General features: G+C 45.6%; 1 protein-coding gene across 1 annotated transcript in view; it reads left to right on the top strand.

Moving 5' to 3' along the window:
* The window catches only part of fig4a (FIG4 phosphoinositide 5-phosphatase a), a 77,313-nt gene that overhangs the window by 7,501 nt on the left and 55,323 nt on the right, over nucleotides 1-14,489 (top strand). The window contains exons 4-9 of the mRNA XM_052096522.1: nucleotides 249-405; nucleotides 5,487-5,537; nucleotides 7,363-7,508; nucleotides 7,645-7,773; nucleotides 10,680-10,780; nucleotides 12,022-12,184. Of these exons, the coding sequence (XP_051952482.1) occupies nucleotides 249-405; nucleotides 5,487-5,537; nucleotides 7,363-7,508; nucleotides 7,645-7,773; nucleotides 10,680-10,780; nucleotides 12,022-12,184 (747 nt within the window). The remainder of the gene's footprint in view (nucleotides 1-248; nucleotides 406-5,486; nucleotides 5,538-7,362; nucleotides 7,509-7,644; nucleotides 7,774-10,679; nucleotides 10,781-12,021; nucleotides 12,185-14,489) is intronic.

Genomic DNA, 14,489 nt, shown 5'->3' with positions numbered 1-14,489 from the left:
GAAGAAAGGAAGGTGATAAGAAGAAAAGAAAGAAGGAAATAGAAATAAGATAAGAAGGAAAGGAGAAAGAGACAAACTTAAAGAATCTTCCAGAAGAAATCAGAAGTTTCTCAGAACAGTTAAACATCAGTGTTGCATCATTTACTGAGAAATGATTTGAGCAGAAGTTTCAATCCCATGAAACACTGTTTACTACTTTCCATTGGCCTTAAAAACATGAGTTACCCATTTTCTGTCCTGTCTTTCAGGTTTTGTCCGCTTTCTGGAGGGTTACTACATAGTGTTGATCACCAAACGCCGTCGAATGGCGGACATCGGCGGTCATTCTATTTATAAGATTGAAGACACAAACATGATCTACATTCCCAATGATTCAGTCCGAGTCACACATCCCGACGAGGCCCGGTGAGCGTCTGAAAGATATTTCTTATAGAGTTTGTGTTATCGAGTGTGAGCTCAAATGTTCACATGATGCAGATGTCACTGACAGCTCTTAATGAGCCGTTACTCCTATCCCAAATGACGCATGATATACACCATGCGCTTACAGTAAACACGGGACTCCGGAGTGTCGCACCAAATGACGCATGATATACACCATGCGCTTACAGTACAGACGGGACTCACGGAGTGTCGCACCAAATGACGCGCGATATACACCGTGCGCTTACAGTACACACGGGACTCCCGGAGTGTCGCCCCAAGTGACGCGCGATTTACACCTTGCGCTTACAGTACACACGGGACTCCCGGAGTGTCGCCCCAAGTGACGCGCGATATACACCATGCGCTTACAGTACACACGGGACTCCCGGAGTGTCGCCCCAAGTGACGCGCGATATACACCATGCGCTTACAGTAAACACGGGACTCCGGAGTGTCGCCCCAAGTGACGCTGCGATATACACCATGCGCTTGCAGTACACACGGGACTCCCGGAGTGTCGCCCCAAGTGATGCGCGATATACACCATGCGCTTACAGTACACCAAATGATATACACCATGCGCTTACAGTACATACGGGACTCCCAGAGTGTCGCCCCAAATGACGCGCAATATACACCGTGCGCTTACAGTACACACAGGACTCCCGGAGTGTCGCGCGATATACACCATGCGCTTGCAGTACACACGGGACTCCCGGAGTGTCGCCCCAAGTGACGCGCGGTATACACCATGCGCTTACAGTACACCAAATGATATACACCATGCGCTTACAGTACACACGGGACTCCCAGAGTGTCGCCCCAAATGACGCGCGATATACACCGTGCGCTTACAGTACACACGGGACTCCCGGAGTGTCGCACCAAATGACGCGCGATATACACTGTGCGCTTACAGTACACACGGGACTCCCGGAGTGTCGCACCAAATGATGCGCGATATACACCGTGCGCTTACCGTACACATGGGACTCCCGGAGTGTCGCAGCAAATGACGCGCGATATACACCATGCGCTTACAGTACACACGGGTCTCCCGGAGTGTCGCCCCAAGTGACGCGCGATATACACCATGCGCTTACAGTACACACGGGACTCCCGGAGTGTCGCCCCAAGTGACGCGCGATATACACCATTCGCTTACAGTACACCAAATGATATACACCATGCGCTTACAGTACACACGGGACTCCCGGAGTGTCGCACCAAATGACGCACGATATACACCATGCGCTTACAGTACACACGGGACTCCCGGAGTGTCGCCCCAAGTGACGCGCGATATACACCATGCGCTTACAGTACACCAAATGATATACACCATGCGCTTACAGTACACACGGGACTCCGGAGTGTCGCGCAAATGACGCTGCGATATACACTGTGCGCTTACAGTACACTACGGGACTCCGGAGTGTCGCACCAAATGACGCTGCGATATACACCGTGCGCTTACAGTACACACGGGACTCCGGAGTGTCGCGCCAAATGACGCTGGTACACTAGCGTGCGCTTGCAGTACACACGGGACTCCGGAGTGTACGCCCCAAGTGACGTGCGATATACACAGTGCGCTTACAGTACACACGGCACTCCGAGTGTACGCCCCAAGTGGCCGCGATATACACCGTCGCCACACGGGACTCCCGAGTGTCGCCCCAAGTGACGCGCGATATACATCGTGCGCTTACAGTACACACGGGACTCCGGAGTGTCGCGCCAAATGACGCTGCGATATACACTGTGCACTTACAGTACACACGGGACTCCGGAGTGTCGCGCGATATACACCATGCGCTTGCAGTACACACGGGACTCCCGAGTGTACGCCCCAAGTGACGCCGGTATACACCATGCGCTTACAGTACACCAAATGATATACACCATGCGCTTACAGTACACACGGGACTCCCGGAGTGTCGCCCCAAATGACGCGCGATATACACCGTGCGCTTACAGTACACACGGGACTCCGGAGTGTCGCGCAAATGACGCGCGATATACACTGTGCGCTTACAGTACACACGGGACTCCGAGTGTCGCACCAAATGATGCGCGATATACACCGTGCGCTTACCGTACACATGGGACTCCGGAGTGTCGCAGCAAATGACGCGCGATATACACCATGCGCTACAGTACACACGGGACTCCGAGTGTCGCCCCAAGTGACGCGCGATATACACCATGCGCTTACAGTACACACGGGACTCCGAGTGTACGCCCCAAGTGGCCGCTGATATACACCATTCAAACACAGTACACCAAATGATATACACCATAAGCACAGTACACACGGGACTCCGGAGTGTCGCACCAAATGACGCTACGATATACACCATGCGCTTACAGTACACGCGGGACTCCGGTGTACGCCCCAAGTGACAGCGATATACACCATCATGCTTACAGTACACCAAATGATATACACCATAAACTACAGTACACACGGGACTCCCGAGTGTCGCACCAAATGACGCTGATATACACCGTGCGCTTACAGTACACACGGGACTCCGAGTGTCGCACCAAATGACGCTGATATACACCGTGCGCTTACAGTACACACGGGACTCCGAGTGTCGCGCCAAATGACGCTACGGTACACTAGCGATGCTTAGCAGTACACGGGACTCCCGAGTGTCGCCCCAAGTGACGTCGCGATATACACAGTGCGCTTACAGTACACACGGCACTCCGGAGTGTCGCCCCAAGTGACGCAGCGATATACACCGTGCGCCACACGGGACTCCCGGAGTACGCCCCAAGTGACGCGATATACATCGTCGCACAGTACACAGGACTCGAGTGTCGCACAAATGACGCGATATACACTGTGCACTTACAGTACACACGGGACTCCGAGTGTCGCACCAAATGATCGCGATATACACCGTGCGCTTACAGTACCACGGGACTCGAGTGTCGCACCAAATGACGCTACGATATACACCGTGCGCTTACAGTACACACGGGACTCCCGGAGTGTCGCACCAAATGACGCGCGATATACACCGTGCGCTTACAGTACACACGGGACTCCGGAGTGTCGCACCAAATGACGCGATATACACCGTGCTTGCAGTACACACGGACTCCTGGAGTGTCGCACCAAATGACGCTGGTACACAACGTGCGCTTGCAGTACACACGGGACTCCCGGAGTGTCGCCCCAAGTGACGTCGCGATATACACAGTGCGCTTACAGTACACACGGCACTCCCGGAGTGTCGCCCCAAGTGACGCGCGATATACACCGTGCGCCACACGGGACTCCCGGAGTGTCGCCCCAAGTGACGCTAGCGATATACATCGTGCGCTATACAGTTCACACGGGACTCCGGAGTGTCGTTCCAAATTAACATTTAACAAAAAAATTAGGGAAAGGCTTGTCGTGAGAGCCGTTAGTGTTCCATTTATGACGAAACTACACCTTGAAAATTCAAACACTAGATGACCGATTCTGTTGTGTATAGTGTGTTATTTGGGACACCACTTTAATCTGTCAGCTTCTAAGCGGCTTGTTTTACTCACACACACACACCTTTACCAAAAACACAATGATCAAATGCCCCTGCTGTAGTAGGTCATCTTGATCTTAGGATGCAAAACATCTCCCGGCTGTGATTGTGTGTGATGACAGTGAATGTTTTGATCCGTCACTTGTGATGTATGTTAGAGATTTGTAATAACACACAGTACTTTTATAAGAACAGCCTGTAACTGTTGACGTATGTAACCTGAGGTGGGCTCTGTGCCAAAAACCTAGTGAGCTGCCTATGCAGGCTTTATAGGTGCACTCGTGACAGACGTTGGGTACAAATATAGATGTTCCCAATTAAGTGCAAGTTAAAGATACATTTGACTCGTTCTGTGTAATGTGTGTCCAAAGATGAGATCCACACAGTCCATTTGCCATGGAGTACTGTCTCTTTAAATATCCTTTATGTTCTTTACAGTCAGTTATTCATCAGAAATGACCAAAAATAAACATTTAATTGTGATCACACAAAGCACGGATGGGGTAAAGTCATTAGACTCCACTCTCGTTAATATGGGCTCAACCAAAACACTTCTGTGAGTCGCCGATTTTATTCTTAAAGAGACAGTACCATTTTGCACTTGAGGTAGTTTGTACCTTAAGGTATGCAGCATGATTGCAGCAAGTAAACATTGCATGAATCCTTCATGGAGAATGCAATCCCAGAATTCATTGCAACAAAGCATCATCCAAGATCTGGACATTTGACTTTTTTTAATGTTTTTTTAATTTTTTTTATTAAAATTGTATTTAAATAAAAAAAAAATCCCCTTTACTGTGCTGAGAATTTGGGGGTATGTGCTCAACTGTCATATGTCAATGCAATGGTCCTCAAATTTAATTAAATTTTATTATTATTTTTTATATTTATTACATTTTTTATTTGTGTTTTATTTTATGCTTTATTTTATTTTAATTTTTTTATGTTTTATAAATTTTCTTTTTTAAATGTTTATTTATTTATTTATTATTATTATTTTTCCCTTTTTCACCCAATTTGGAACGCCCAATTCCCAATGCCCTCGAAGTCCTCATGGTGGCGTAGTGACGCGCATCAATCCGGGTGGCGGGGGACGAATCTCAGTTGCCTCCACATCTGACACCGACAACCCGCGTGGCTTGTTGAGCGCGTTACCATGGAGATATAGTGCGTTTGGAGGCCCATGCTATTCATGCATCCACGCTACAACGCGCCCCATCGAGAGCGAGAACCACATTATAGCGACCACGAGGAGGTTACCCCATGTGACCAGGCCAATTTGGTTGCCTAGGAGACCTGGCTCTAGTCACTCAGCACGCCCTGAATTCGAACTCGCGACTCCAGTGGTGATAGTCAGTGTCAATACTCGCTGAGATACACACACCCCTATTTAAAAAAAATAATAATTATTAAATTATCTGCACATGTTCTTGATATTTTTCATGCTGTTCACTTTTAAAGTCGATTGTTGTTTATGTCTTTAACTTAATACATCATTTAAAACGTGTCTTTTTACAGGTATGTGAGAATCTTCCAGAATGTGGACCTGTCCAGTAACTTCTATTTCAGGTAAATCTGTTCTGTGAGTGAGAGTGTGTGTGTGTGTGTGTGCGAGTGTGCAGGTGTTTGTGTATGTGTGTGAGTGTTTGTGTGTGTGCGAGTGTGCAGGTGTTTGTGGCGTCGTGCGATTGCGTCGGCGATTGCGTCGTGCGATGCGTGCGTGTGTGTGTGTGTGTGTGATTGAGTGAGAGTGTGTGTGTGAGAGTGTGAGTGAGAGTGTGTGTGTGTGTGTGTGTGTGTGTGAGATTGAGTGAGAGTGTGTGTGTGAGAGTGTGAGTGAGAGTGTGTGTGTGTGTGTGTGTGTGTGATTGAGTGAGAGTGTGTGTGTGAGAGTGAGAGTGTGTGTGAGTGCGAGTGTGTGCGTGCGTGCGAGTGTGCAGTGTTTGTGTATGTGTGCGAGTGTTTGTGTGTGTGCGAGTTTGCAAGTGTTTGTGCGCGTGCGTGCGTGCGAGTGCGTGCGTGCGTGTGTGTGTGTGTGTGTGAGAGTGAGAGTGTATGTGTGCGAGTGTGAGCGCGAGTGTTTGTGCGAGTGTGAGTGTGTGTGCAAGTGTATGAGAGTGTTTGCGTGTGCGAGAGTGTATGCGTGCGAGTGTGAGCGTGTGTGCGTGCGTGCGAGTGTGTGTGTGTGCGCGCGCAAGATTTTGTGTGCGAGTATTTGTGTGTGTGCGAGTTTGCAAGTGTTTGTGTGTGTGTGTGTGTGCGAGTGTTTGTGCGAGTGTAAGCGCGTGTGTGCTGTAGCGAGTGTTTGTAGCGTCGCGAGGTGATGCGTGTCGCGAGTGTGTGTGTGTGTGTGCGCAGCGTGAGTGTGCGAGTGTTTGTGCGTGCGTGTGTGTGCGTGTGTGTGTGTGTGCGAGTGTTTGTGTGTTTGTGTGTGCGTGCGAGTGTGTTATTTGAACTCTTGATTAGACTCTCCCTGTCATATCTGCTGGTTTAAAATCTTGAGTGTCGAAGAAAAGGTCAATTCACGCGTATCTCCGTGTCCCCGGGGCCTCTGCGCGTGCATCTTATCTCAAAGCCCTTTGGAAAGCGTTTAATACTCGACGTCCTCGTGTAACTCCGGGTCTTTGTAACGGAAATAAGATTTCACGCTTTCCTCAAATACTGCTCGCATGAGTCCTTGCTTGCCCTTTTCTCCCTCCCTCCTGGAAATCAGCGCGTCCATAGTTTCATTCTTTGCAAGAACTTCATATTTCATAGAACACAAAGGGAGATGTTGAGCAGAATGTTCATGCTGCTCTGTTCCATCCAATGAAAACAGTGATCAGGGGCTTTCAAATTTAAATAAGGACAAAAAAGAAGTGCAGAAGTTATTACGTATGACTCATGCGCTCATGACAATTCTTGTGTGAAGACTGAAAATGAAGTAACGTGTAATGCACTTTTTCATGCTTTACCTGTGAAGATAAAGTCAATGTCTTACAGCAGCATGTCCAAATGAGATTTAAGAGAAAGATTTTAGTGCAGAACAAATGAATTAACCACTATACAAATGTGTATCATTTTTGGACATTGGTCCACCGGGGTTTCTTTTGATTAGTGTTGTTGTGTCCGTGAGGTCACCACCACCACACACACACGTGATGTTGTTTTTTCTGGACATGGACAGGAGTAAATATATGTGTTGTCATCTTGCAGAATTAATTGCATGTGAACTTTTGAATCTCTCTGAACCTCTAAACAAGTGCATTCAGTGTGTTATATCTCCAAGCAACACGCTGTCACCTAGCAACAGTGCATCCTGGGTGCCGCTTTGTCCTGCTGATCAACAATTATGAGAAGTGTAATTATTTTTGCTCTGTGAGTGCATGTGACCTTTGATCCTTTGGCCTTATAGTTACAGCTATGACCTGAGTTACTCGCTGCAGTATAACCTGACGGTGCTGCAGATGACCTGTGACCCCGGAGAGAGCGAGGAACTGAGCACCAGCAGCAGACAGGACAGCTTTGACATCTTTGAAGAGGAGGGACTCCCCACTCAAGGTGTGTCAGGACTGTAATCTTCAATATGGTCTTTATGGCTCTTGGATTAATAATATATGTGTTTTTTAGTTTGAAGAGGAGGGGCGCCCCCTCGAGGTGTTTAGTTGATTGTGTAACTGAAGTTTTTGTCTTTCAGTTGTTCACGGTTTGAAAAATGAACCCTACGCGAAATATGTGTGGAACGCTCGTCTGCTGGAAAAAGTGAAGGACATCGTGCATCCTGATTGGCTGTTGTACATCATCCATGGATTCTGCGGCCAATCCAGTATCCTCATTTATTCTGTGTGTATCTATCTGTGTGTGCTTGTGTGTGTGTGTGTATCTATCAGTGTGTGCTTGTGTGTGTGTGTGTATCTATCAGTGTGTGCTTGTGTGTGTGTGTATCTATCAGTGTGTGCTTGTGTGTGTGTGTATCTATCTGTGTGTGCTTGTGTGTGTGTGTGTATCTATCAGTGTGTGCTTGTGTGTGTGTGTGTATCTATCAGTGTGTGCTTGTGTGTGTGTGTATCTATCAGTGTGTGCTTGTGTGTGTGTGTGTATCTATCAGTGTGTGCTTGTGTGTGTGTGTGTGTGTGTATCTATCAGTGTGTGCTTGTGTGTGTGTGTATCTATCAGTGTGTGCTTGTGTGTGTGTGTGTATCTATCAGTGTGTGCTTGTGTGTGTGTGTATCTATCAGTGTGTGCTTGTGTGTGTGTGTGTATCTATCAGTGTGTGCTTGTGTGTGTGTGTGTGTATCTATCAGTGTGTGCTTGTGTGTGTGTGTATCTATCAGTGTGTGCTTGTGTGTGTGTGTGTATCTATCAGTGTGTGCTTGTGTGTGTGTGTGTATCTATCAGTGTGTGCTTGTGTGTGTGTGTGTATCTATCAGTGTGTGCTTGTGTGTGTGTGTATCTATCAGTGTGTGCTTGTGTGTGTGTGTGTATCTATCAGTGTGTGCTTGTGTGTGTGTGTGTGTGTGTATCTATCAGTGTGTGCTTGTGTGTGTGTGTATCTATCAGTGTGTGCTTGTGTGTGTGTGTGTATCTATCAGTGTGTGCTTGTGTGTGTGTGTGTATCTATCAGTGTGTGCTTGTGTGTGTGTGTGTATCTATCAGTGTGTGCTTGTGTGTGTGTGTATCTATCAGTGTGTGCTTGTGTGTGTGTGTGTGTATCTATCAGTGTGTGCTTGTGTGTGTGTGTATCTATCAGTGTGTGCTTGTGTGTGTGTGTATCTATCAGTGTGTGCTTGTGTGTGTGTGTGTATCTATCAGTGTGTGCTTGTGTGTGTGTGTATCTATCAGTGTGTGCTTGTGTGTGTGTGTGTGTGTATGTGTGTATCTATCAGTGTGTGTGTGTATGTATGTATGTATGTGTGTGTGTGTGTGTGTGTGTGTGTGTGTGTGCGCTTGTGTGTGTATCTATCAGTGTGTGAGTGTGTGTGGGTGTGTGTGTATCTATCTGTGTGTGCGCGCGTGTGTGTGTGTGTGTGTGTGTGTGTGTGTGTGTGTGTGCGTGCTTGTGTGTATCTATCAGTGTGTGTGTGTGTGTGTATCTATCAGTGTGTGTATGTGTGTGTATCTGTGCGTGTGTGTGTGTATCTGTGTGTGAGCATGTGTATATGTGTGTGAATCTATGTTTGTGTGTGTGCGTGTGTGTGTGAATATGTGTGTGTGTATCTGTGTGTGTGTGTGCATGTTTATCTGTGTGTGTGTGTGTGTGTGTGTGTGTGTCTGTCTGTCTGTGTGTGTGTGTGTGTGTGTGTGTGTGTGTGTGTGTGTGTATCTGTGTGTGTGTGCGTGTGTATGCGTATGTGTGTGCGTGTGTATCTGTGTGTGTGTGTGCATGTTTATCTGTGTGTGTGTGTGTGTGTGTGTGTCTGTCTGTGTGTGTCTGTCTGTGTGTGTGTGTGTGTGTGTGTGTGTGTGTGTGTGTGTGTGTGTATCTGTGTGTGTGTGCGTGTGTATGCGTATGTGTGTGCGTGTGTATCTGTGTGTGTGTGTGTGTGTGTGTGTGTGTGTGTATCTGTGTGTGTGTGCGTGTGTATGCGTATGTGTGTGCGTGTGTATCTGTGTGTGTGTGTGTGTGGGTTTACTTATATTTTGGAGATACTTTTTCTTGTTCTTGTGTCTTCTTGTCTCACCCTCCATACTTGTGCATTAATTTATCCAATGAATGTGATTAAATGAATCAGATGTTTAGTGTATACCGCATTAGTGATGTTTATATAATGCTGCTCAGTTTAGATGACCTCTCTGTGATCTGAACTACAGCCAAAACAAGCCGTTTGTGCATGTTTCACATTAATGCACATGCGTGTGTCCTGGGAGATAGAAACCGCAGTGTCAAAGGGTCAAAGTTCGGCCGGTTAGTATGGTCCAGTTTGCTCCCGCCGGTAGATGCTGTAACTGTATGACTCCAGGGCCCAAAACATATTTCCATGACAACCATTCAAATGTAGCTGTGTGTTTTGACAAATGTATTTATTTTTGCAAGCAACAACAATTTTGAAAATAGATTCTTCAAAAATGCACCTTTTGTGTTCCACTGAAAATAATAACACCATATGTATTTATGGGGTTTGGGGGGGTGAACTATTCCTTTATGTTTTTCATGGGAGCACATGGTTTCTAGCTGGTCCAAGCCGGTTTAGATGTGTAATCGTCTGGTTTTGACCCGTTAGAACATCCTGACCAAGCTGGTTAGAGCGAGTAGACCGTCTTGGACCAGCAATAAGACCAGGATCTAAATACCAGCTTAAACAGCAGGAAACCTTTGCGTCTAAAGTTCAGAAGGGTCAAGATTGAAAAAAAAGAAAAAGAAAGAGGAAATAACGATGTGGAGACGCTCGTGTTGTTGATTGCTTCTCTTGGTTGTAATGGCTTCTCCGTCCTCCCCTGTGAAGTGCTCACAACCACTAATCTTCTTCCTAAGGCGGAACACAAAAGCAGATAATTCGTAGAATGTTCACGCTGCTCTTTTCCGTACAGTGACTGTCAAGCTCCCAAAAGCACAAAACGACGTCGTCTTTTTGACTTTGTGCTATATTCCAAGTCTTACGAAGTCATACGGATGCTTGTAATTCATTATATCTCCCCCATCGTCTGCCTAATGTCCCCGTAAATGAGTTCAGGACACTTTCAAGGCATATTTCTTCAGTATTGGTTTGTGTTTCCTTTAACTCTCAATTTCAGAGTTGTTGATTTATGGCAGGCCGGTGTACGTCACCTTGATCGCACGCCGTTCCAGTCGCTTTGCAGGGACGCGTTTTCTCAAAAGAGGAGCCAACTGTGAGGTACACGCTGTTACTAAAGACTCAAACGTATGCTGTGGACATGTGCTCTATTGTGAACATCCTTTTACCCATCCAGAGCAATTTCTGTATTCATCTCTGTTAACACTGTGTATTCAGGTGTGGTTACATAATGTTCTTTTGCTCTAAAGCTGTTAGTGCTTTCCAAAGCTTTGTGTGAGCTACTGATGTGATGTTCTATAATGGAGAAGTGTCGGGATGCTACTTTAAATCTGCTGTGTGACGAGCTAAAAACAAGGACGGTCGTGTTTTTGGTGTCATTGTAAATAAATATTTTCAAGTTTTTTTTTTTTTTTATGAAATGGATTGATATATTCAGACACTCTCAGCCTAATGGTGCGTTCACATACTCACATTGCTCGTGCGAGTTTGACCGCTGCAGAAGTTGGGGTAAGGTTAAGGGTTGGGGTTATTGTTAGGGTTGGGTTTAGGGTAAGGGTTAGCAGTTAAGGGTTGGGGGTTGGGTTTAAGGGTTGGGGGTTGGGTTTAAGGGTTGGGGTTAGGTTTAGGGGTTGGGTTTAAGGGTTGGGGTTATGGTTAGGGTTGGGTTTAGGGTAAGGGTTAGCAGTTAAGGGTTGGGGGTTGGGTTTAAGGGTTGGGGTTAGGGTTAGCAGTTAAGGGTTGGGGGTTGGGTTTAAGGGTTGGGGTTAGGGTTAGCAGTTAAGGGTTGGGGGTTGGGTTTAAGGGTTGGGGTTAAGTTTAGGGGTTGGGTTTAAGGGTTGGGGTTATGGTTAGGGTTGGGTTTAAGGGTTGGGGTTAGGTTTAAGGGTTGGGGTTAGGGTTTAGGGTTTAGGGTTTAGGGGTTGGGTTTAAGGGTTGGGGTTAGGTTTAAGGGTTGGGGTTAGGTTTAGGGTTTAGGGGTTGGGTTTAAGGGTTGGGGTTAGGTTTAGGGTTGGGTTTAGGGTAAGGGTTAGCAGTTAAGGGTTGGGGGTTGGGTTTAGGTTTAAGGGTTGGGGTTAGGTTTAGGGGTTGGGTTTAAGGGTTGGGGTTAGGTTAGGTTAAGGGGTTAGAGTTAAACAATCGCTCTTCCGCTAGCCAAGTGGAAACTCTGCCCACCTTGTGAAATACAGTGGACTAGCTGAGAATATTGTGGATAACCGTACATCTATACATCTGTTTGTCTTGACAACCTTGACCTATCTAGTTCCAAATGTGCTACACCTATGAAGTCATGCAAATATTTAGTTCGTTACTCCCCAACACTGTAATTGTGTGCGTTGTAGGGCGATGTGGCGAATGAAGTGGAGACCGAACAGATCATCCATGATGCCTCCGTCATGTCATTCTCGGCGGGCAGTTACTCATCCTGTGTGCAGGTCAGAGGGTCGGTTCCTCTACACTGGTCTCAGGACATCTCCACCATGATGCCCAAACCACCCATTCGCTGTAAGAGACACTTTCTGTTTTATTACCACACTAGTAGACCTTTTTCACCGACTATGATGGGTTATAACATTATGCTTTGTGTTATATTACCTTGGAATTCGTTTAAAAAATGAATTATTACAGCTGTGAGGGGGTTTCTATTAGAGCTGCTGAGATAGTGACAGTAAATTTGGCATCCTCTCCCATCTGTCTTAATCCACCGCACTCTATTTTTTTCCTCTACTGGAAAGTCATTCAAACATAATAGTGGATTTTTTTCTTTTACTCTTGGAACAAATGGATGTGAAAACAATATTTGCTGTGATCTCCCATTCATTTACTGTACATTTACATTTATGCATTTGGCAGACACTTTTATCCAAAGTAACTTACAGTGCACTTATTACAGGGACAATCCCCCCGGAACAACCTGGAGTTAAGTGCCTTACTCAAGGACACAATGGTGGTGACTGTGGGGATTGAACCAGCAACCTTCTGCTTACCAGTTATGTGCTTTAGCCCACAATGCCACCACCACCACTGTCATTCACCTCTGTCGAAGTTTACCCTGCAAAAGTTTACTTCCATATTCGTGTTCATTAACACACTTTTGCGTCTCTCACCAAGACCTGTCTGGTCCATCATGAACTGCATAACCTAGTGAACTGCCTTGCTGGGTACTCCCTGCATAGGCAGCTACTTTCTAAGGCAGCATCCTGAAACTGAAATACTGTATTTCCTTGGACTGAATAAAATAATTTTCTTTTTGTCTTAAAAAACCTTAAAACAAGATATACTGGAGATATTGCAAAATTGCATTGATATGTTAAATCGTTGAGAAGATACAAGACGATTAATATTTTGGGCGCCCCTAATTCACTCATTGACTTATATCTTCTGAACACAAAGTCCAAACTTAACTAAACTTGGTATATTTTGTTAACAGTACATTTTGAAGACTTATGCCAAGTTTCTTCCAATTTCACCAATAGGGGCTGCTACAACTAAACAATGTATAACTCCACAACCGTTTCATTGAAGAAGTTGAAATTTGGCATGCATCTTCTTTGGGTCAAGTGCAAATATACCCTGCATTCCAAACAAGAGAAATCCTCTTCTGAAAAGGCACTTCGAAGGGGGAACGATTGTGGCCACCATGTTGAAGGGTCATTCCAAATCGAATAAACGCCCATTTCTAAATGGCCGTTCACGTAGGGTTCAACAGATGGGCACTTGGCTGCCAAGCGGACCTGAAACGGAGCATACTTCACAAATATGGAGGTTAGCAAAGTTTAATTTAGTGTAAATTTAAACCAGCTGCAACTGCAAACTGTTTCTATAAGCAAAAACATGACATCCCTTTATCTCCATAGTCTATAAAAGCTTTTAATTATTATATTGAAATTTTAAAATGATTTTAAACCTTATAATCCTTTCCAAGTCCTTTGACTTGGAAAGATGACGCTGAAGTGCGTTCTCAATTACTGATATTTTTGAGCCCTACACCCTGGAGGATAAACCCTCTGAAGGGATTTGGGCATAGGGATGAGCCCTTCAGAATGGAACGCACCCCTACCATTAAAATAACGCTTCGACAAATTAACAAACATGGCTGCCGGTAGCCAATAAAATTTCAGCACGTAATAACTAGTGTTGTGAACGACCGATCGTTACGAAATTTGGCTTTCACTTATAGGTCACCAAAATTAGGCTGTATACGAAATGTTTATGGAATCGGCCAAAAGGTGGCGCAATAATAATAACCTCGGAACCGTAAGGGCTTGAAATGAAAATATATTTTACTTCTGAATCCTTTCAGTGCCCCAAAATCATCCTGTTATATGGATTTTGATTTTCCGCAACAAAAATGTTTCTACCACTGGTTAAAAAAATAAAAAGTTGTCCTTGACCGTTTGTCCGATTCACACAAAAGTTGGTGTACTTCATCTACAGACCCTCCTGACCAAAGGTTTTTAAAAGAATTTTGATTTGTTAATTCGTTCGAAAGATATACGCTTTTGGGTGTGGCCCATTATGACTAATTGGCCTGTATCTTGTACGTGCAATATTCAAACTTAACAAAACTTGGTACACATGGACAACAGAACATTCTGAGGTCACATGCAAAATATCAAGAAACTCCTGATTGTGCAGGAGATAATTTGGAGACCTGAAGAGCTCTCATCTTCTCAAGCTCTTGTATTAGTTTTCTGCATGCAGAGTATTGCTGCGCGTGTGTGCGCGCGGGTGTTTTCAGGCATTGGTGATCATCCTCTTCTGTTTCCTCATTTCACCTTTTCTATTCCACATCAAGATGACATTTTAT

Source organism: Xyrauchen texanus, chromosome 28 (assembly GCF_025860055.1).
Source record: "Xyrauchen texanus isolate HMW12.3.18 chromosome 28, RBS_HiC_50CHRs, whole genome shotgun sequence".
NCBI lineage: Eukaryota > Metazoa > Chordata > Actinopteri > Cypriniformes > Catostomidae > Xyrauchen > Xyrauchen texanus.
This window is presented reverse-complemented; position numbering and strand designations above follow the sequence as displayed.